The sequence below is a fragment of the Drosophila persimilis genome, unplaced genomic scaffold (assembly GCF_003286085.1).
Source record: "Drosophila persimilis strain 14011-0111.01,24,50 unplaced genomic scaffold, DperRS2 tig00000829-arrow-arrow-pilon, whole genome shotgun sequence".
Taxonomy (NCBI): domain Eukaryota; kingdom Metazoa; phylum Arthropoda; class Insecta; order Diptera; family Drosophilidae; genus Drosophila; species Drosophila persimilis.
Genome location: NW_020825359.1, coordinates 324,281 through 345,849, shown reverse-complemented (window position 1 = coordinate 345,849; position 21,569 = coordinate 324,281). Strand labels below are relative to the sequence as shown.

Below are 21,569 nucleotides of genomic sequence, written 5' to 3'. Positions count from 1 at the left end.
GGGAAGCACAGAATAACCGTGGAAGCGTCTTAGCCCACTAATGCCCATTCTATTTAAATAGTTCAACTACTTGAGGTAAATGGCGGAAAATATTAATGATTGTAAATTCTTCTTGAGGATTCATGCCATCTCTACTATGAACTTTAAAAAACCACGATATTTTTCAGCTGAAGTGCGCTAAAATGATTAAATTTTCATTATTTTCAGTGGAAAATTTAAATACCCCCTTGGCTTATAGTAGGTTAATCGTTCTCCGTCAAGGATTGGAAACCATATTCCTCGATTTTGATATTCCGCTGAATATTACTGGCTAGATAGAAATTTAACCATGCCCACATAATTATATCCGATTAATTAAACTATTCTCAACTTGACTGGCTTATTTTAAACACTTGCTTTTATTGCATTTTGCGTAAAAAGCGGTTTTAGCGAAATAAGTCAAACAAAAAACAAGTAGCGCAATAGGTCAATCAAAACAAACGAAAAAGGAAATTCGTTCATATTGCTCAATTTTGTTAGGTAGTAAACAACAGTTTTCCAAACTGTCAGGAACTCGATGGAACACTGGCAGGGTGTGTTCGCCCAACGGGGTAGAGTCAACTTTTTCCAATTTGGTGTGCAGCCCTGGGTACCGCGCAAACTCAGTTTTTCATTTGTTTTGATTATTTTTTAATTCATAAAAAGAGCCAGATGAACTTTTTTCCAAATTACTACTCGATCGAGGATATATTTGTAACCCAGGAGAAGGTAGAATGCAAGGTCAACACGAAGCTTCAGCGTATGGGTACGTAAATCGAGAGCATCTGCTCGATCGTATAATTTGAATGTTTTTGTGGATTTCTGTAGGCTTCTTGGATGCCGGCGCAGAGGGAGACGACTTGGAACCGGGACGCAGCATCAATCTGCCGCTCTGGTATATCAAGGAACTGAAGGTGAACAACGCCTACTTCACCGTCTCCGTTCCCGATATCTACAAGAATGTGCACAAGGCCGTCTGTGAGGCGGAGACCACGCACATCGAACTGGGGCGACTGCATCCGTACTTTTACGAGTTTGGCCGCTATCTGACGCCCTATGACCGCAACCATGTCATCGGACGCATCATCTTTGAGACAATGCGGCAGCGTGTGCGTCATCTGCTGGACATATCGAAGAACGATGGACAAATGGCCAAGTCCGAGCTGCGTCTGGACAACATCGAGGCGAAGTTGCACGAGGCGGGCGTGCGAACCAATACGCAGGTAACTTTTCACTTTCTGAGTCCATTCCAGTGATCCATTCATGCAGCATCCCATCCTCGTTTCAGTACATCAACTGGCTGCAGATGACGGGCAATAAAATTCTCATCTCAGAGCTGGTGGAGGAGCATCAGAAGAAGCGAAAACGTGACCGCAGCGACGACGAGGGCGACAGTCTGCCCAGCAGTAAACGTGTCACCCTGTGACACACAAATCCCCCAAAAGTTATGAGTGTTTTTTTGTTTGTTGAAACGTTTTAGCATTTTTATTCTGTAACTCGCTGCTCGCTGCCCCGATCAGATCAGATCCTATGCATACCATGTAAATACACACATACGCACCACACACACACGCACACACACACGTTTCATTGTGCCACAAAAATACAATACATTCGGTCTACGTACATATGCATAGATAGTAGTTTCAAAATACATACAGATCTATATGAGATATACATATCTATGCGTGTATATTATTGCATGCCTGTATAGCGACAGCAGGGGTTAAGTTGTGGTTGTTTGTTTTGTAAATACATATACATAGCTAAGCATTTCTGACAGGACAGAAGCACAATGCACACACGGTTAGGTACCATCTATAAACACCTACTGCTGCTCAACTCTCTCTCTCGCTCTCACTCGCTCACTCACTATCTCTTCTATCTATCTAACTCTCTCTTGCTCTTGCTCTTACTCTTGCGTTGGCAAAAAGCCGGAAGAACCATTGTCTTCAAACCATATATTGTATATAAATAGGTAGCGCAGCTACATACATACACACACAAATACAAATACACATACACATTTAAATACAATTTCTTGTAAGCTCAATTAAAACAATTTGGTTTTGATGCACATTTCACAAATAAAACAATATCCAGCGATCGACAGATCGACAGCTCTTTCCTCTGCATTCTGATCAGTTATAGATCAGTTATAGATATATGTAGATATATATATATAGTTATATGTAGTTTGTGCATAACCTCAACAATCCAATTAATCAATAAATCAATCAACAATTTGCCAGCCTATCGATGTTTAACAGAAAAAACAAAAATAAATTTGCGTCTACCGTGTACTATTCGCCATAAAACGAATGGAATCCTACAACATAGTACATTCACATGTACATATGTATGTGTTACTAATCACTTTGGCTTTTGCAAAACATATGCATACACATAGTACATTCATGGAGAGAGGGAGAGATATCGAATCTCCTCTTTCTTCTTGTAACAGTTTTTAGAACATCTGTAAGCTCGCCTTTTGGGAGGGGGATAGGGCGGGGGGTTGGTGGGGCTTGCGCTTAACAATACATACATATATTTTCGGGGATTATACAATAGCGATAGCAATAATTGAATGCAACATTTTGTTCGGTTTTATCGTTTTATCGGTATATCGCCTTGGTTTTTTTTTTTTTTTTTTTTTTTTGGGGGGGGTGGGGGGCAAGCTCAACAACACATCATTTTAGTTTTGGTTTTTTAGGTTTTTAGTTTTTTAGTTTTTTAATTTTTTAGTTGGGTTTTTTAAGATTTAATTTAGCTTTGATCTTTGTGTTCCTCCGTTGGTTTTTAGTACATAATGTCTTTTTGTTTAAAAACTAAATATCCGTCTGCGCGCCCAGGGTTCTCCTCCTTTGTCCTGTTTTTGTTCCAGTTTCTCTTCGGTATATCCGTGTCCGTATTTAATTCGTTGGTTATTCGGTTATAGTAGGCTTATTCGGGGGTTGGGTGGGTTCGGGGCTGTGGGTTATGTAGTTGTATAAACAATAAGTGACAGCGACAGCTGTGCCTCAAAATAAATACATGGCTAGAGCTTTCAATACGCTTAGCTTAACAAAAACAAAACTAATCTTCGATTTGCACTAGTTCTTGCCATTTATTATGGCGGTGGGAGTGGTAGTGGTAGTGGTAGTGGTGGTGGTGGTGGTGGTGGTTTCCGCCAGACCCGTCGCTTCCGGTGGACCATTCTTCAGTAGGGCAGGCGCCTTCCGCTTGGGCATAAAAGTCTGCGGGCAAAAAGAGAGTAACACACACGAAAATGAGCGAGATGGCAAACAGATGTAAATGCGGCATTACCTTGATAGCCCCCAATACCATCAGATAGAACCAATAGAGCTGCGGCAAGAACAGTATGGCAATGCTGACCAGACATCCCCGTGGCAGGCCGCTCATGGCCGACCATAGGCTGGCCGCCTCAATGGCAAGACTGTAGCGCCACATCACATACGGCCACATGCAGACGCGGCACACAAAGAAGGTGGCCAGCATGAGGAGTCCGTTGGCAATGTACACACGCGACTCCTTTAGCCGCATCGTGCTCAGGATGCTCCTCAGCGATACAAACGGTGTGGAGAACTCCATCATGAACATGTAGCTATAGATGCAGTGGCCACCACCACGAATGTACTGCAAAGGAAGAGGAGGGCATTGAATTACGTGTACGACTGAGCATCGAATGGGTACGCGTGTGCGTGTGCCTTACCGTGACCACCAGCAGACCAAAGGTGCCGATAAAGACGTGATGGATCATCATGACCGGATGCGTTAGAACATACTTAAGGAAGTCCCAGCGCCCGTCCTTGGGTATCTGCACACAGGCCCCGTCATAGTCACAGATCTCATGGGGGGTGCTGGGAGTGCTGCCATTGTTGTTGCCACCGGCACCAGTTCCACCAGCCTCCCTGCCCCTGCCATTGGTGGCCACACAGTGACCGCTCCTCACATGACCGTTCACCGTTGACACCGATGATCCCGATGAACCCTGTCCCTTGGTCAGGCGCAGCAGGTGCAGCTTGTCGGCTATCTTCTGGGTGTGCACCTTATACATGGCCCAGATGTCGTACATGAAGTATGCCGTCCCGAACCATCCGTAGGCCTCCATCAGGAAGTGCGAGGCATAAACGAATGATTTCGTGCATGTCGACTTGCAAACGATGAGGCCCACCAGAAAGGAGAACGAGGCCTGAATGGCCGAAACGGTTCTGAAAATAATAGAGATATATATTATATCTACATATGTGCAATAGATAAAGATAGATACATTAATTAGTAGCGGGTATCTTGAGGTCAAAGCACGTATTCCGCGACTAAAGACAACATTCTGCGCTCTATCTCTATCCCTCTCGATCTCTTGCGTTCGAGACGACGGCGGCTGTACATGAGTATTTGAGTATTCGAGCCCTGCATGAACCATGCCACCGAATCAGCGTCTCAGCTTTCTCATAACATCGAATCGCTCGCCCAAAATGGACTGAACGAAGCAGGTCTCATAATTATTACTGTTTCTGATCCGAAAATTTCGGTTTTTTCTTCGCTCTCACTCCGCATTCGACTTTCTGGGGTGCGATTAGGGATTAGGGATGCGATGTGGTTGGCAGCCACTTAGCCCGGGAATATCCTTTGCCTTGGTAGAGTTTTACGTCAAAAATGAGTAGAATTTAAATAAGGATTTAAAATAAAAAAAAACCTTAGACTTTCGACCGAATTTAGTTATCGGAAATAGCTCAAAATTTTATGTACGACATCGGAAACAGAGAGCGCAGAGAGTCCATCTATAGACAGAGGAAGCCGCACCGGCCTCTAGATGGAAGCAAGGAACTGCCCGCCGGAGGTCGATCCGTGCCACGTGCGACAATTCCTCGCACGGCAGGCCGAGGTCCAGACCAGTCAGCGCCAGAATCTGAACCATTATCTGGAGAAGACCATGTCCGACTTCCCGCCGCCCCTAATGTCCGCCCAGAACACAACATCCGCCTCGTCCCCGCCCGGAGGATCTCGGATCGGAGAGGGCTGCCAGTGCAGCAGGACAAGGCCGAGTTCGATTCTGGAGCAGCTAGTCGGCGCCGGCGGACACAAGCAGGAGAAGCGCCTGCTGGTCCCGGACCTGGCCACCGACTGGTTCCGCAAGCAGAAGGTTTTCCTCGACCAGATCAGCCCTGAGGAGTTGGCCCAGGCCCAGGCCCAGGGCCAGGACAGCTGCTGCTGCCCCCAAGATGTCGCAGAGGACCGGCTGCCAGAGAGCTGTTGCACCTGCCCGGTCAAGCAACGGATGCAATGCCATCTGAAGGCCAAGCTCGATTGCGAGTGCAGGAGCAGACGCAGGAGCAGAAGAGAGAATGCTCCAGCTAGAAGCGAACGGAAGGGCAAGAAAGTGGCCCCCAGTCAGTCTGTCACACAATGCAAGCCAAATGTGGCAGGATGTGGGAAAGAGGGGAGCACGAAAAAGAGAAAGGCCAAGAGCAGGAGCAGGAGCAGGAGCAGGAGCAGGAGTAGAAGCAGGAGCAGGAGCATGGCCAAAGGCAAAGCCACCATCAGTGGCAGTAAGGCGAGCATAAGCAAGAGCCAGGCCATAGACACCAGCAAGGGCAGCGAGAAACGCATGGGGGCTGGCGCCCAGAGCCCCAATCGCCGGCGCATCGATCGGCGTAGGAGCTGCATATGCCTCCGGCGGAGTCCCTCGTGCCGTTGTCCCTGCCAGATGCAGTTCCAAGGCGACGGCCAGCCCATGTCCAGGGAGTGCCAGCTGGCGACGCGGCGCACAGAGCCGCTGATGCCGTGCCTGCGCAGGAAATACGAGCTGCAGCAGGCACCGCAGCGGCGACTCGAGCCGCAACACTTTCGCCGCATCTCGCCGGAGTTCTTCGGGATACTCCAGAAGTACGAGCAGGCGATGACCGAGAGCTGCCCGCTCTACGGCATCTCCATACGGCACTGGGGCGAGACGGCCCCGGTCTGCACCTGCGACGAGGATGGCAGCCCAGCGAACAGGCAGTGCCTCGGCGATGAGTCCGTGCGCGCACCGGGTGCCAAGCCGCCCCCTCCGGCCCTGCTCCCCTACGAATCGGATGCGAATATGGAGGAGGATCCGTTTTGCACCGATGCCACCTGTCCTTGCCGGAACAATGATCAGTCGGATCCCACAGCGGATAGGGACCAGTGCAAGGACCGAGCTGGCCCAGTCAAGTGCCAGGAACCGGAGCCCAGCCAACCGGAGCCGGAACCACAAGGGCAGCCTGTAGAGGAGCCCAAGGACCCCAAGGAGCCGCCCACGAGGAAGCCCATATGTTGCCCGATTGAATCCGAATACCCACGGCAGAAGAAACCGAAAAAGGAGCCAGAGAAGAAGAAAAGCGGCTTCAGATGCTGCCCCTGCTGGTCCAAGGATCCCCTCAAGGGAGATGGATCGACCACCGACGGTCCTGGATCGGATCCACAAAAAGAGAAGAAAGAGAAAAAGAAAAAGGAAAAGAAAGAAAAGAAGCCGCCCAAAGACAAGAAGGAGAAACCACCGAAGGAGAAAAAGGGAAAGAAATCCAAAAAGGACGATGACGGAAGGCGCAATCCCTTTGCGCCGCCCTCCTTTTTGGGCGGATTCGCCTACCTCTGCAGACGTTGCATGCGGTCGGGCCGCCATCTGCTGTACAGCCACAACTCGAGCTACCAGCGCATCCGTCGCCAGAACCAGGGCTTCCCCAACGGCTGTGGCCCCCCAACCGTGGCTCCACCCCCGGCTCCAGCACTCCGAGCAGTCCCAGCTTTGTACCACATGAGGGGTGTGTGCCAGCATCAGCCCGATGTCTGGCGATTCGGGGACACGCCAGCGCCCACCCAAGAGGCAGACGACAGAGAGTCAGACACCGAATCAGCACCAGAAGCACAGCCCGAATGGGAGCCATCGGAGCATGGAGGAGGCTCCCCTCATGGCGGCAGCAGTACCACCACCTTGAGACCACACCTCAGCAGCGAGAGCTGCAGCCGAGCCCCACCGAATCCTCTCAACAGCTGTGGCACTTTCTGCACGACGAGACGGACTCAGGCGGGTGCCTGCAACCTCAAGGGTAGCCCTTCATCGGCCATCTGGACGCTGCAGAAGCGTAGCTCCAGGCCGGTGAAGCGGAGGTTTGTCAACGAGCGTTTCGGTAAGAGAAGGATGCCGGAGAGAGACGGAAGAGCCGAGAGACCTGGGAGAACGGAGAGAGCCGAGAGAGCGGAGATAACAGCACAGGTCAAGGATGCGGAGGAAGCCTCCTCCTCAAGGCTCAAGGACGATGAGGCATCGTCCTATGTGGAGGGTTTCTGCCTCAAGGTGAACAAGCATGGCACACGGGCCTGCTATCTGGCCAACGACTACATGCAGCTGATGAAGATGGTGGCCAAAAAGCGGGCCCGTTGCGTTTGCCTCAAGACCAAGAAGACCACCTGCCGCCCCAAACCAGAGCGAGAGCCCAGTCCCAGGGCAACGGCAGCCCGAAGCCGACGAGCTTCGCCCCCGGCGGCCCAGCGCAGCAGCCCGGCTGCCCCTCGCCAAGCCCCTCGGAGTACCGGAGCCCGTTCGCAGTCCGCCGCAATGGCCAATAGTCCAAAGCGAAAGAGAACCAAGCCTCCAGGTAATACAGCCACAGCCACAGTCACAGATGACGATGCTGACACTTACCAGCTCTCGGATGGGCCAAGCAGCTGTCAAGATCTGGCTGCGTGTAGTCGCAAGACCGAGAGAAAGAAAGGCCCAACCTCCCTAGGAATCTGCCCTAGGAACCAAGCCGTCAAGAAGCGATCTGCCAGAGGCTCATCGAGTCCCAGTCCTAGTCCCAATCAGAGTCCCGTCCGATTGAGCAGGAACGTTCAAAGAAGGTCTTCATCGCCGACACGGAGTGCCAGATCTTCGGCATCGAGGAAAGCCCGCGCCACGGAGAGACAGAGGCAGGAGACTGCCATCTCGAGCAGCGACTTCGAAGAAGTCCCTCGCTCGGAGAAAATACCAGCGCACACGACCCGTGGCCGAAAGCCCCCGAGCGGTGCATCGGATGGGCCGGAAGCCGCACTCCAATGCCATCAATCCAATTCGTATCCGAGTGAATGCGTGTTTACAAAATATTCCTATTCCAATCCTCGTACCGATGCCAGCCAAGATCCAACAGAGCCCAGTCCCTGGCCGGAAGCGGCCCCCAAAGAGGGTATTTCTGCCATAAGTTGGGGGGAGCAGGAATTCCAAAATTGTCCCGAGGAGTGCCCTATACGGCAGCAGCAGAAGCAGTACCAGAAGCAGAAGCATCAGCAGCAGCAGCAGCAGCAGCAGCAGCAGCAGCAGCAGTACCAGCAGCAGCAGGAGCAGGAGCAGCAGCAGTACCAGAAGCAGCAGCAGCAGCAGCAGTACCAGAAGCAGCAGCATCAGCAGCAGCAGCAGCAGTACCAACAGCAGCAGGAGCAGGAGCAGCAGCAGTGGGAACAGCAGCAGCAACGGCAGCGGCAGCAGTACCAGCAGCAGCGGCAGTGCCAGCAGCAGGAGCAGCAGCCGCTGCAGCAGCAGCAGGAGCGGCAGCAGCAATGGCAGCAGTACCAGCAGCAGCGGCACTGCCAGCAGCACGAGCAGCCGCCGCTGCAGCAGCAGCAGCAGCAGCAGGAGCCTTCAGTTGCGACGCAGGATTCTCAGTTTGATGAGAATCAGGCTGAACGGTTCCAGGAGAGAGAGCCAGTACAAGAGAAAGCTGCACAAAGTTACGTAGAGGATCCACCCAGTGCCGAATGGATCACACAGGAGAAGCAGCTTCAGCAGCAGCAGCGGCAGCAGCCAGGACTGGTAGAATGCCGCTGTAACAAGGATGCCCCGTGCTGGAGAAATGTGAAGGAGAAGAGGCAGCCCCAGGTCTACCCACAGGCCCAGTTTCAGTCCCAGTCCCCGATTTACCCACAGAAGGGCGGCTATGATCAGGATGATGAGCACTCTCAGTGGACAACGACGCACAACGAGGAGCGGCCCACAACGAGGAAGCAGCTGAAGAGCCTGTCGCGCTCTTGCAAACTTCGAGCACCGATCGGTGGGCCCCTGCGTTGGATTGCCAATGGATTCACCAGCTCCAAAAGGAGCTCCTGCACCGAGGGAGCTGCCACGGAGAGGGAAAGACCAGCACCAGCACCAGCACCAGCAGCACAGTCGCCACAGCCGGCAGACGTCAATCAGCAGAGGCTACGAGCACCCCATCGACCACCCAGAGAAGTGGGCCGTCGCTACTACTCGGAAACGCAGCCAAAAATGTGGTACGATCAGGTGGCCAGGCTGGACGGCTTGAGCAGCTCTCGGTCGACCCACTCGCGATGCTCGATACGTGCCCTCCGGTCCAACACGGACACCATTCAGAGTCCCCTCACGCCGACACCGTCAGTAGCCAGTGTGGAGGAAGTGCCGGATAGATGGGGATTTCTGCAGTCCACGCAGCAGCAGATGCCGTCCCCGCAGCAGAAGATGCAGTCCCAGAGGCAGCAGCAGATGCAGTCCCCGCAGCAGCAGATGCCGTCCCCGCAGCAGCAGATGCAGTCCCCGCAGCAGAAGATGCAGTCCCCGCAGCAGCAGATGCAGTCCCCGCAGCAGCAGATGCATTCCCCGCAGCAGCAGATGCAGTCCCCGCAGCAGCAGATGCCGTCCCCGCAGCAGCAGATGCAGTCCCCGCAGCAGCAGATGCAGTCCCCGCAGCAGCAGATGCCGTCCCAGAGGCAGCCAGAGACCCCGATGCAGATGCCAATGCAGCCCAGGATGGAGGCCCAATATCCCAACCAGAAGCCCAACGAAAAGAATCGCTATATGCCCCACGAGCACCGCATGGTGACTGTTGCATGTCCTGGTCCTGGTTCTCTCATTGGCTGTGGCTTTTCCCCCAGCAAGAAAATACCCAAGCTGTTGAGCAGCCATCCGCTGGATCTGAAGCACTCTATCGTCCAACGGCGGGAGGCCAAGAGGCCCAAATGGATGTTCCACAATCATGCGCCGCTCACGCTGCGCACGGCCCGGCCACGGGCAGATGCCTACTACGAGGAAAAGCTGCGCCGGCGTTGCCTCAAGTTCATTTTGAACCTCGAGCAGGACAATCCGTCGTCATTCGCAGCACAGGGCACGAGCAGGGCGGCGTTGGACCCAGGGGCAGCTCCTGCAGAGCAGGCGACCTGGTATTCCGCCGAGGAGCAAGCGGAGGCGCAGGCGCACGAGCAGGAACACTATTTATCCGAGGAGCAGCAACACGAAGAGGAACTGCAACAGGAACAGGAACAGGAACAGGAGCCAGTGAACGGCTTACCCGAGGACCAGGAATGGTATGCAGAACCTGGCTATGAAGTCGACGCGGGTCCACAATGGAGCCACACGCGTCGCTCGGTCTCCGGCAGTGGGATACGTCCTGCAAATAACGCTAGAGTGTGGGTCGCGCATCCACCAGATCAATGGCAGTATCCCGAGTCGCATCGGTATGATGACCGTCCTCAGCAGAGCCCCACATATGACCCCTACTACCGTGCTGCCACGGACAACTGGCCGCCACAAGTTCAAGGACATAATTGGGAGCCACCTTCTTACCGCCCGATACAGCAGTCACAGTCGCAGCCGCAGCCGCAGTCACAGCCTCCACTCCACAGGAATTATCAGGAGCCACAGTCTCAGCGACAGCCCCCGTGCCAGAGCCAGCCACAGCCACAGCCACAGCCACAGCCTGAGCGCCAGCCACGCCCTGAGCGGAGGCCACAGTCTGAGCGCCAGTCACAGCGCAATGACCAGAGACATGCTGAAAGGGAGCCACAGTCTGAACGCCAGTCACAGCCTGAGCGCCAGTCCCAGGCTCAGCGTCAGACCCATCCCCATCCCCATCCCCATCGCCAGGCGCAGTCGCAGCATCATCATCCTCAGCCGCATCTCCAGCGACAGGCCCAACCCCCACCCGACAACAATCCCAAGCGGCATTGGCGGTTACCGAGATCTGTGTCGGAGACCAGACCCTTCTATGATGAGGTAGAAGTGAAGGACTATGCCCCGGATGTGGAGCAGCAGCCACAGAATTGGCAGACGAATGCACCACCGCCGGCGTGCATGCAACCAATGCATCACAGGAGCGTGGCACGTTCATCTGCTTCCTCTGGCAGGGCGGCTGCACATCGTAGTCCCCGTCGATCCTCCAGACACCAGGCAGCACATCGGCAGGGTGGGGGTACGGCCGGCGCCATAACCGCAGCCGCACTGGGACTGAGGGGTTTGGTCCAAGCCTTGGGCGGACCCAGATACGCGAGGAAACCCTCGCCGGGCTCTGGCGTGTCTCCAGAGGGAGAGGCTACGACCATATCTTCGATTGAGGCGGGCTTTCATCGTCTAGTACCCATGAATTACTCAAAGGAGCAGCTTCCCTTCACGGTGGATCCAGCAACAGAGCATCGCGAGGCGGCACTAACAACAGCGTCAAATTCAGCCCGCAGCTATGGCCTTGTGTCGGCCCGGGAGCAGCGAACCAGGACATACCCCGTGCAGGAGCGACCTTCGGCCCTTCCGGCCCGTTCCAGCCGTTTCAATAGCTACTCGAAGCCTCCACCGTCCATGGACAACGAGCGGAGCACCCTGTCCCTGTTCGCTGTGCCCACATCCAGCAGCAATCTGGCGTGGCGAGCCGAGGCGACAGCCGCCAGACCGATAACGAAATCGAGAATGCCAGGCGGTCAAGAGGAGCAACGCATGCCGCCTCCAGTCTCGGTTCTCTCCGATCTGGACTTTCACACACATTCCACATCACACAACAGCAGCCTCTCGACATCGGGAGGCTATCTAGCACCGTCCCCGTCCAGGGCTCAGTCCGAGGCCGGAACCGCACCGCTGGCCGTATTCCTGGACAACTTTCGAGCCAGAAATGTCCTGGTTCTGCCCGCCAAGTCCTGCCCTTCGTCCGAGATACCGACCCGCGGAAGCGGAAGGGAGAAGACGAAAGCGACGGATGAACAGGGACCCACTCAAGGACGTCGCTGGTTTCCAGCTACACCGCTGGTCATTCCGCCCACCTACAATTCCCTGCTCGAGGAACAGATACTTCAGGAATATCTGCCCACGCCAAAATGCAGGCGCTGCAGGTCTTGAATGATCCCACGATCCCACATCAATCAGTTCTCCGAGAATCCATAGCCAAAGCCATAGCCACAGCCACAGAGTAGCTCATGTACAGCCTGAATCTGGATCTGGATCTCAGCTAAAACTCCACAATGCTCGTTTCAAATAAAAAACAAATAAATAGCGGCTGTTTCCTTCAAACAAAAGATATGGCTTTTATTTCTGGGACAGCAAATACATTTGCAGATGATCAATTTTCTTGCTCAGTTTGTGCACGGAAATACACTGGCTATACGAAGTGAATTTCCCTTTTCGATGTGTAATCACGGGTGTCATGTCACTGTCTGACTGACTACGACATTGTCCTGACTGTCCTGAGCTTCTTCTGTCTGCGTACTTTTTTCGTAGGTGCCTCTTGGCGCTTTGCCTCCGTTTCGTTTGATGGCCGTTACTCTTGTCAGTTGCCTATTCCACTGCCGAACTTGTGTAGGTGAGAGTATTCGTGATCGTATCGACAGAAACGCTCAGAGAGGATCATATAAGAAGGAAGAAGGGTTCACAAGTCTTGGAAGTCCACTTTAGGCTGAGGCTGATTTGGTAGGCGCCTTCTTTACGGCCTCCTCCTCGGTGCGGTCTGGCAGATATGCCGGCACTTGCGGGCATTGTTGGGACGAGCGACACAGGCATGTTGTCGAATGAGGCCACAGACGAGCTCGTCCAACCGCAGTTTGGAGGCCGTGTAGACAAGCCAGCCGACATCAACGGCTGCGTTGACGCGGGTATTGAGGATCTTCAGCATCCAGAAGAGGCACCCGTACTGGTCCCTCTGCAGCACCAGGTCCAGCGGTTCGCACCGGTCGTAGATGCTGTCGTTGATGGCCAGATCTTGCGCCTCCGTGGCGGGGCCTTCAAGCCCTCCAGCGCGGCGCTGTTTCTATGGCACGAATTTATTGGGTTCACGGCCCGGGCTTTCAACTCCACGAGAAACATGGGACTAACTCAGGTTAACTTTCTCAGGTTAAATGCGAATCAAAGTCAAAGGCATGCTCAGTTTCGTTCACATCCCATACGATCTCCCAATCGTATCTCCCACTGCTGAGAGGGGATAATCTTCTAATAATCCTCTTCATAATCGTTGTTCCGCTCAAGAGTGATTCACTTTCACTGTCCTGTTCTTCAGGGTTCCAGCTTAGCGAATTTCCCATACGAGAAACGAGCGAATCGGAATGTATCGATGTAAAGATATCGGTATCGAAAATGTACAAAAGTGCCATATCTGATTCTAAAATCTGCGTGAAGCTCCTTGCGTTTTTAGAAGGGTACGGTTACTGAAAAAGATCCATCAGAAAACTGTAAAATGCTGGTTGTGCCAGTAATTTCGCCCCATTAGCTGCAATTATCCGCATAGAGATCAAGCATTTGTCTATTACATTCAATAAAAATCGAATGGATGGAAAGGCGAATTGGAAATGATAGAAAGATACGGTCGGGAGCATCTGTTCGAGCAGCTGCAGTGTACTCCGCAAAGGCCAAGCCACCCAGAGCGTCTCTCGAGGACCTGCCGCAGAGTATGTCTGCCTCCCCTGCTGTTTTCTGACGAGACTTGGGGAGAGCGGCTGAAATGGCCCTTGGCAGGAGCTATTGCTGGTGCAATACTACTGGAAATGGAACTTGTCCGGAAAAGAGTCGCCTCCATTGACGACTGCCGTTTCCATTTGAAAACAGAAACTTTTCGAATTTCTAGTAGGCCGATATTTGGTAATCATGCCATCCCGTAGGCGGAACAAAGGGCACATCACATTGTTATTACTACGCTTCTCCTCTACAAATCAGTATGTTAGAGCATTCGATAAAAAATTCTCAAAATTAAAAGCGTTTTTATCCATTTAAGAAACATTAAAATTACGTACAAAAAATAAGAAAATAATTGAAAACCATTTAGTAAATTGTTCTTTAGCTTTTCTGAGATGTCGAAGACCACGGAGACCAGGGGACGCAACGGGAAATTCTTCCAGTACGTGTGCCCCCCCGTTCGGCAGGGGTCGTGTCCTCCAGCGGCCGCCAGGCTTCCCCCCTTAGAGGCGCTCAGCGGGGAGAGGAAGCGACAGACGAACATGGAAAGAAAGGCAAGAAGGCCAGTGGCCGGAGGAAGAGGAGGAGTTGGCATTCGCGGAAATGGGTCTACAGGCGGCGTAGGTGGAGCAGCAGCACCCCTCCCAGCCGCACGTCATGGAGGAGGAGGAGGAGGAGGAGGCGGTGTTCCACTTCGGCGCCCTAGTCCTAGTCCTGCTCGTGCTCCTGCTCCACCCCCACGGCGTAGAAAGCTCCAACATCTGACGCCACGCCTGCCCCGTTTGGCGGACACCGCAGTGGTCGAATGGATCATGAGTCCCTGCCAGAACTTTGAGCAGGACAGCGACTCGGCCTCGGAAGAGGACGATCCCCAGCCGACCGGCAGTCAAGCGCTCAAGAAGTGTCGAATGTCTGCCGTTGGTTCTCGACGACAGATCGAATCGCACACCTACTTCGCTCCCAGCCAGCGGATCATGCAGGTCGCGGAGCTCAAGAAGGCCCAGGTATGGCCATTCCTGGCGAAGAAGGAGCGCCTCGAGCAGCAGACCATCGCCAAGCAAACGGACAACCCTTTGTTGGATCCGGAATCAGTCGTCAAGTCTTCAACCGATTCGGATCCGGGTCCGCTGGTCGAGGCTTCAACCGATGCAAAATCGGAACTGGAGACGCAACCCGAATCCGAGTCCGAACCCGAACCCGGACCAGAGCCGGCCGCTGTCCGTGATGCCGCCGCGGCAGCGCCAACGGCTGGCCACATCTCTGGCAGCCAGAGCCAGAGTCACGATAGTTGGTACAGCATCAGTAGCATCAGCAGCGCCAGCAGTGCCAGCCAGCCCCGACAATCATCAGCGGCGGCCAGGCCGTGGTCCAGGACAGGCCTCGTGGCGGGCAACTCTAAGGCCCTCAAGCTGACATCGACGGTGATCAAGATTATTCCCAATGCCACGACTGAGTCCCCGAGGGTTGCAACTACCTCCTGCGCTGCTGCCGCCATCTCCACCTCGGAAATGCAGACGAAGAGCCGACCAACGAGGCAACAGCAGCCTCAAGCCGCCTCCAAGAAGCTAACGACAGCCAGGACTGACGCTGACCCATTAGGGAAGCCAACAAATGTGCTGCTAATGGCTAAGGCACCACACAAGCCACCAGTGGAGATCCAGTCTAGAAGTTGTCCCCCAAAGACCCCACAAGCAAAGCCTCGGCATAGGTCTCCGGTGATCCGAGCCCGGACCCAGAATCAGAACCAGAACCAGAACCCACCCAGCACGACGCCGTTCTCCATGGCCCTGACTACAGCAATATCTGCCAGGCCTCAACCTCAGGCTCAGCTTCAACGTACTCCACCATCAGCACCTGTTCCTCCTCCGATCACGTCCAAAATTGTCCGCATGAACCAGCACAAGGTGCCGCGCACCGCCGAGGACGGAATCGACATGAGCTACCAGTATTTTGTGTCCATTCCGTTGAAGCGCGGCAAGAAAGCCCAGACCGTGCGCTATCTGTACCGGCCCATGGTGAAGAGCCTGAATCCGACCGTTCGGCGCTCCAGTCTCAAGCGTAATAAGAAGAAGAAGGGCCAGCAGGCCGCCGCCAAGTCCGAAGAGGAAGAGGGGCCACAAGTGATCCTAGTGGAGCCTGTGGCAGAGCCAGAGGTAAAGGAGGTGAACGAGTTCAAGGCGCCGGCCCTCAAAGTGGACCGTAAGTACATGCCGATGCTGAAGATGCTCTCTCAGATACCTTATCCGTCGGAGACCGACCCGAAGCCCAAGTCCAAGGCATCGCAGCACGAGGAGTCAGAGGCAGGTCTTCGAGAGGCAGATGAAGATCCTCAACTGACAAAACGAGAGTCACAAGGAGATCATCAAGTGGCAAAGGCAGATCATCAAGATCGTAAAGTGCCGAATCCCGAGACATCGACATCTCTGGAGGCTGGAGGCGATTCCAGTCCCAAGAAGCACAGCACGCCGATCCGACGTTTTCGGCCTATCCGTAAGGTACTGGTCGACTTTAAGCCCGAAGCAACGCGTTTGGATTCCATTGCCGGTACCCAGATCTCCTATCACGCTCCTCTCCGCTTAATGCGGCGCTTGAAGGGGGGAGAAGCGCCCAAACGAAGCGCTACTCCGGACCATTCCCAGCAGGTGATTAAAAAGCCTATGGACACCGTAGAGAGAATGCAAAAATCCGTCAGCTTTCAATTGTCCGATGCCAAGAGCAGCAGCAGCAGTAACATCAGCATCAGACTGACGGACAGCACGGAGCCTCTCAACAGCTTCAAGATCGATGAGCCGGAGCCGGAGCCAAAGCCAGCCTCAGTGCTGGTTCCAGTCCCAGTTCCAGTCCGTGACAAACGCAAGGTCAAGAAGAAGGTGGTCCGGAAGAACAAGACGAACAAAAACAGGAAAAAGAAGGCCTCCAAATAAGGGGCCTCTTCAACAGCATCCTTCAACGGTGATGGCTCTGCCAGTCAGGTTTCGCATTCGGTTTGTCCTTGAGATGAAACTAGGCTTTCCAACGATTAAATAGTTCAATTCTGGCCAAACTTGGAGTTTCCTTCTGCTTTGTTTTTGTTTGGGTTTTGTAGCTTTCAACCCAATATGACGATGACCTCACGCCTCCATGGGCGCAGCACCTGCAAAGGTCAGGGTTCGGGACTCTTGGGTTTCATTACATTAAGTTTTCGCCCCCAGGAGCGCCAGCTCAATGAAAGATTGTCTGTCATTAGCGTTTTTTGGGTGCGATGGGGCGGGGGTTTGGATGGGCGAGATTGGGGTTGGAGTGGACTTCGGGGAAAACAATTTCCCCAAATGAAGGCACTTTTTAAACTTCACCCCAAGAACATCGGATTGAAATCATACAAAAAATACCATTACCAAAAAAATACCAATGAAATACGAAAATTTCATTAGAAGCGCATTTATACTTCCAGAATAACAGAATTTGCCACAGCTCAATGATTCCAATCACACGAGACGGGCAAACAGCTGGTTTTAGTAGATCCAGACCCCAATCATAATTAAAATTCAATTAATCTTTTTTACAGCTGTAAAGCTTTGATTCGTATCTTCTGGAATACTTGAACTTAATCTGGTTATCTGTTCGTTTTCGCTTTCCAGAGTATTACTCTTTGTTTCGGTTTCATATTGCCGCTAGTGCTCGGAGTACTCTCCGTGTCTGTCCGCCTCTGAGCGCGGACTCTACACCAGAACAAATACACGTACACATAGAGCTCGATACACGACATCTCAACAGGTTCAAACTGGCTTTTTGTAGTAGCTAATTAGACCCACAACTGGTCCCCTTTTTGCTCAATAAAAATGTACTGTGCGTCTCAAAAGTGCATCAAGTATCACAATATCTGCTCGTCATGATGATGCATCGAAAAGAATGAGATAGATTACGCTCAATAGAGTAATTTATTGAATCATCTAGTATTTGTCTACGGCCGCTCGACACAGAGATTTCCAAGTAGACTTTGAACTAATGGATGTATTTCATGGGAATAGGATTAGATTGGGAATGATATCCTATAGAAATTATCGATCTTTTCAATGATCAATAAAATGTCCGGGGGTTAGAGTGCACATAGTATAATAAATAGTACCCAAAAAAAGAAGAGATTTTAATTTTACAAATTATCATAGATAATACGATTATGGAACTAATTTGATTGCACTCAAAATATAATTATAATCGTGATTGGTATAATGATTAATAATGAATCGCACTGTAACGCGCACATGTACACATTGTATACTCAATTAGACGTGATTCCGCCTCGTAAATACCGTGCCAAGTGCCCATTGAACCTTGACGTTCGCCGGCCTGCCCCACCCCTTCCCCCTTCCCCTTCCCCTTCACCCAACCTACTACAATACCCACTCAAACAAGCCCTCGAAGCTTGAAGCTCGCAGCTCGGACTCGAACGCGAACAGAAACCGTAGAAAATAGAACTGAAGCCTCCGCGCCGCATTTCGTCGTATCGAATGGAGACATTAGTTCCAATTAGAATCACCAGCCGTTCTAGCTAATGAACGGTCCCAAAGGTGACAATGTGTGTGGTCCGGGCGTGCCTTTTACTACCTTCGATATAAAGAGACATACATATACTTATACTGTGTATGCACAGCAGTGTACTTTACCGTATAGTATATTATAGGTGTCTGTGTGCATGTCTATGGCGTTTTGGGACCCACAAATTCACGACAATCAAGGGCAATTGGAACTGAATATGATTTTGATATCGGTTAGTGGGTCGGGCCCGAAAATCGAGTACAGTCAGTCCCAATGGAAATAAAATCCAACAACAGCCGGGGATCTAATTAAGATTTATGATGAATGTCAAGGCGACATTCGGGAAGTGGAGAAACGGCAGAGGGAAAGGAAAATTTGTGGCACAATGGCACTTAAAAGCCCTCTCCAAGCTGTTCTACGACGTTATATACCCGACTTTGATTATGCCGAGTGGCGAGTGGCACGAGCGGTGGGGTACGGCGAGTGCCGAGTGGTTAGTGTGACGAGTGGGGGGTTTGGCGAGTGGCTAGTAGCGGGTGGCCGAGTGCCGAGGCCACTTTCCCGTAAGCATCTAAAGACAACGTGACGCTTATCTACCGACACACACCCACACACACGCTCACTCACACAAACACCTTAATCGATTCCGATAAGCGAGACACACACACACACACATATGCAGATTGATGGGGTTCGTTCCATAGAGAGACAGACAGAAAGACGAGCGGGAGGGACAGCAGGCAGCAACAGACGAGAGTAGAGATAGACAGGGCCAGGGCTTTACTGATTGTCTTATCAGGACGGATGTGAATTGGGGCTGTTAGAACTAGAACAGTGACCCGTAATAGGCTCAGAATATCATAAACTGATTTCGAATTTAAGGTATTTTTTGAAGAAACCGCAAAACAAAATTGAACATTTTAAAATGCTGTTTTTGAGGCTTGAAAATGTAAATTTTGATCAAGTTTAGTTTTCCTAAATTTGGAAATTCTCTCACCGTTTATTCCAAAAGAATTTAATTTTGTTTTTCCTTGTTTAAAAAAATAACACAAATAACAATATACACTGTAACTGTTAATAGATACTTCTATAATGGGTTTGACACCAAAAGAATTGATAAATTTTAAGAAATATAAAAAGAAAATTCTGAAATTTCATAAATACTATTGCCACCGATTATTTCAATGGAAACTACCGACAAAAAATGAAGATAATTTGTTGAAAAAAATATCCATTTTACCATCAACTATTTACCTGCTTTAGAAGCTTATCAGCACATACATATGTATGTATGAATCATATTACAAGCTAAAAGAGACCACGAGTGTAAATGAGTCATTCAGTCGTTATAGGACTTATGGTGAGTTCTTCAGTGGTTCCAGTGAAATTCTGAATAACATGAGAAAGATCTACAAATTCACGTATGATTTGCCTAATGGCTGGGTATTATCTCGTTGTGAATGATTGAACAACTTCTAGCTGTACACAGAGATCGGGTTGTATAACACCACCCGGTCCGTTCCGTTCCGTTCCTCTCCGTTCCAGTCCGGTCCGGTCCCGTCCGCTCCTCCTATCATCAGATCTTGTAATCGCTATTCAGCCAGAGATCTCTCTGGGTAGAGAGCATAGAAATGAGAGAGTGAGGGCATAGCAATAGGGGGAACCGCAATTTAAGCGCGTTAAACAGTTCTACACACAGTTTAATTAACACTCAGAGCCGGGGGAATGCATTGGATGGTGACATAATAGACATTTCGAGTGAAGACTATTCCAAAAGTGAAATCGTTTCGAATGTTACATTGTGATATTTATGCCGGGTAACCCGATGACACATTTCGGTTAAGAACCGTTTCGCTACCCGCACAAATAATGATTTCATTCCGAGAGACATGTTTGCCTTGAAGCCAGAACCCGTTTTTGAATGCACCGAACACCCCCCGCGTTAGCCTCAGCCGCAGCCCCATCGCCATAACCAACCCTCTCCCCCATTTCAGAACAGAGAGGCGCACGTCTCGCAGCCTCCCCGCCACCCAGAGACCTTGACCCGGATGAAAGAGAGATGCGATGCAACGCCATACCGATGATGAAATGAATTCGAGAGAAAAGCCTAAGAAATTCCCGAACCGAAAAATTTCCGCAGGCAATGTCAGGGCCAAATGCGCGTCCAGCTGGATATATATACATATATGTATACGAACAGGGGGAATATATATATCTAAATATATATACCAAAATGATGATGCGTGTGCGTGTGAGTGCGTGGGTGTGGACTGCACTCGACGCGAGAAAATCAATAGAGATATGCATCGAGAGATGCCGCTCGCCCACAAACACACAGACACACACACGCACACACTCACGCGCGCACTTTGATACGGGGACACATGGACACGCACCCACATCATGCAGCGGGGGCGGCACACCCTCATGGCAACAAGACCAAGGACGGAGAGACCTTTATGGTTAGGGATAAAACACACTCACTTGTTGGTAATTTCCAGGACATCGGACATCATGAGGCGATACTTGCGTCGAAACTCCTGACCGCGCCGCGTCTCCAGCAGATATTTATTGCAGAAATCCGTCAGCGAAATAAAGTAGATGAATCCCAGGGACGTCAGAAAGAGTCCCCGCTGCAGTGTGATTCTGTCGGTGGTGTTCGGTATCTGCCAGAGGCTGCCGCAGGCCAGTCCCATCGACCCAATGGAGAAGGCCAGCGAGAAATAGCAACCGCGACGCGGCCTGGCCGGTGATTTTGCATCGGTCCCATCATCCTGGCTGCAGGCGGATTCTGCTGTTGCACTTCCAATGCCATGCCCTTTCACATGCTCTGGCTCGCCAGAGGGCACCGACGGGGTTGACGGCGACTGGCCGTTGCGTCTTAGATGCATCTTAGTCCTGGGGGGTGGGGGTTTGGCGGAGAATACTTTTATTATGGCGCCTCTGCTTATGGCCGATCCGAACTGGGAGATCGATATGGGGGGCTGGCTGCCTCACAACCTGTTGCCTGGACGGTGGCTGGGCTGACTGCGGCGTGCTGGCTGATCGGGGCGGACTAGGCGTGACACGGTTGCATTGCGGCAAAAAAAAAACAACAATTGTAAGCTATACATATGTGCATATATGTGTCGGGTGTCTTTTTAACTGTGGTGTTCTGCCGAGCCACCAACGTGCAGCTGCCGCGACGCCAGATGCAAATTTTTACAAATGTATTGTGTATCAATATATTTTTGTGGGAATATATCAACTAGCAACGGACTTTTCTGAATTCAGAAAAAAATTCGACACTCTGTTGTTGTTTCATTATTCGCGATTGACCATTTTGTGCGGACATATCGATCAAATATACCGACCGACCCTCAGAAATATACCAGAATATACCGTCTCA

General features: G+C 51.6%; 4 protein-coding genes across 4 annotated transcripts; 3 read left to right on the top strand and 1 right to left on the bottom strand.

The window, feature by feature from the left end:
• Positions 1-650: 650 nt before the first annotated feature.
• On the top strand, positions 651-2,132 carry LOC6600051 (probable DNA replication complex GINS protein PSF3). The gene is made up of 3 exons (XM_002025030.2): positions 651-784; positions 847-1,241; positions 1,307-2,132. Exons 1-3 carry the CDS (start codon positions 691-693, stop codon positions 1,442-1,444), a joined length of 627 nt encoding a protein of 208 aa, XP_002025066.1. The 5' UTR covers positions 651-690; the 3' UTR covers positions 1,445-2,132.
• Positions 2,133-3,110: 978 nt separating this feature from the next.
• Positions 3,111-21,415, bottom strand: LOC6600046 (protein FAM57B). Its single transcript, XM_002025025.2, has 4 exons — positions 20,666-21,415; positions 3,731-4,229; positions 3,325-3,654; positions 3,111-3,254 (listed from the first exon to the last, which is right to left on the bottom strand). The coding sequence occupies exons 1-4, from the start codon at positions 21,070-21,072 to the stop codon at positions 3,111-3,113; spliced, it is 1,380 nt and encodes a 459-aa protein (XP_002025061.2). The 5' UTR covers positions 21,073-21,415.
• LOC6600048 lies at positions 4,713-12,300 on the top strand. The gene is made up of 3 exons (XM_026993404.1): positions 4,713-8,311; positions 8,630-9,496; positions 9,701-12,300. Exons 1-3 carry the CDS (start codon positions 4,832-4,834, stop codon positions 12,122-12,124), a joined length of 6,771 nt encoding a protein of 2,256 aa, XP_026849205.1. The 5' UTR covers positions 4,713-4,831; the 3' UTR covers positions 12,125-12,300.
• LOC6600047 (flocculation protein FLO11) lies at positions 14,005-16,709 on the top strand. Its single transcript, XM_026993442.1, has one exon. The coding sequence runs from the start codon at positions 14,062-14,064 to the stop codon at positions 16,588-16,590; it is 2,529 nt and encodes an 842-aa protein (XP_026849243.1). The 5' UTR covers positions 14,005-14,061; the 3' UTR covers positions 16,591-16,709.
• Positions 21,416-21,569: the final 154 nt, after the last annotated feature.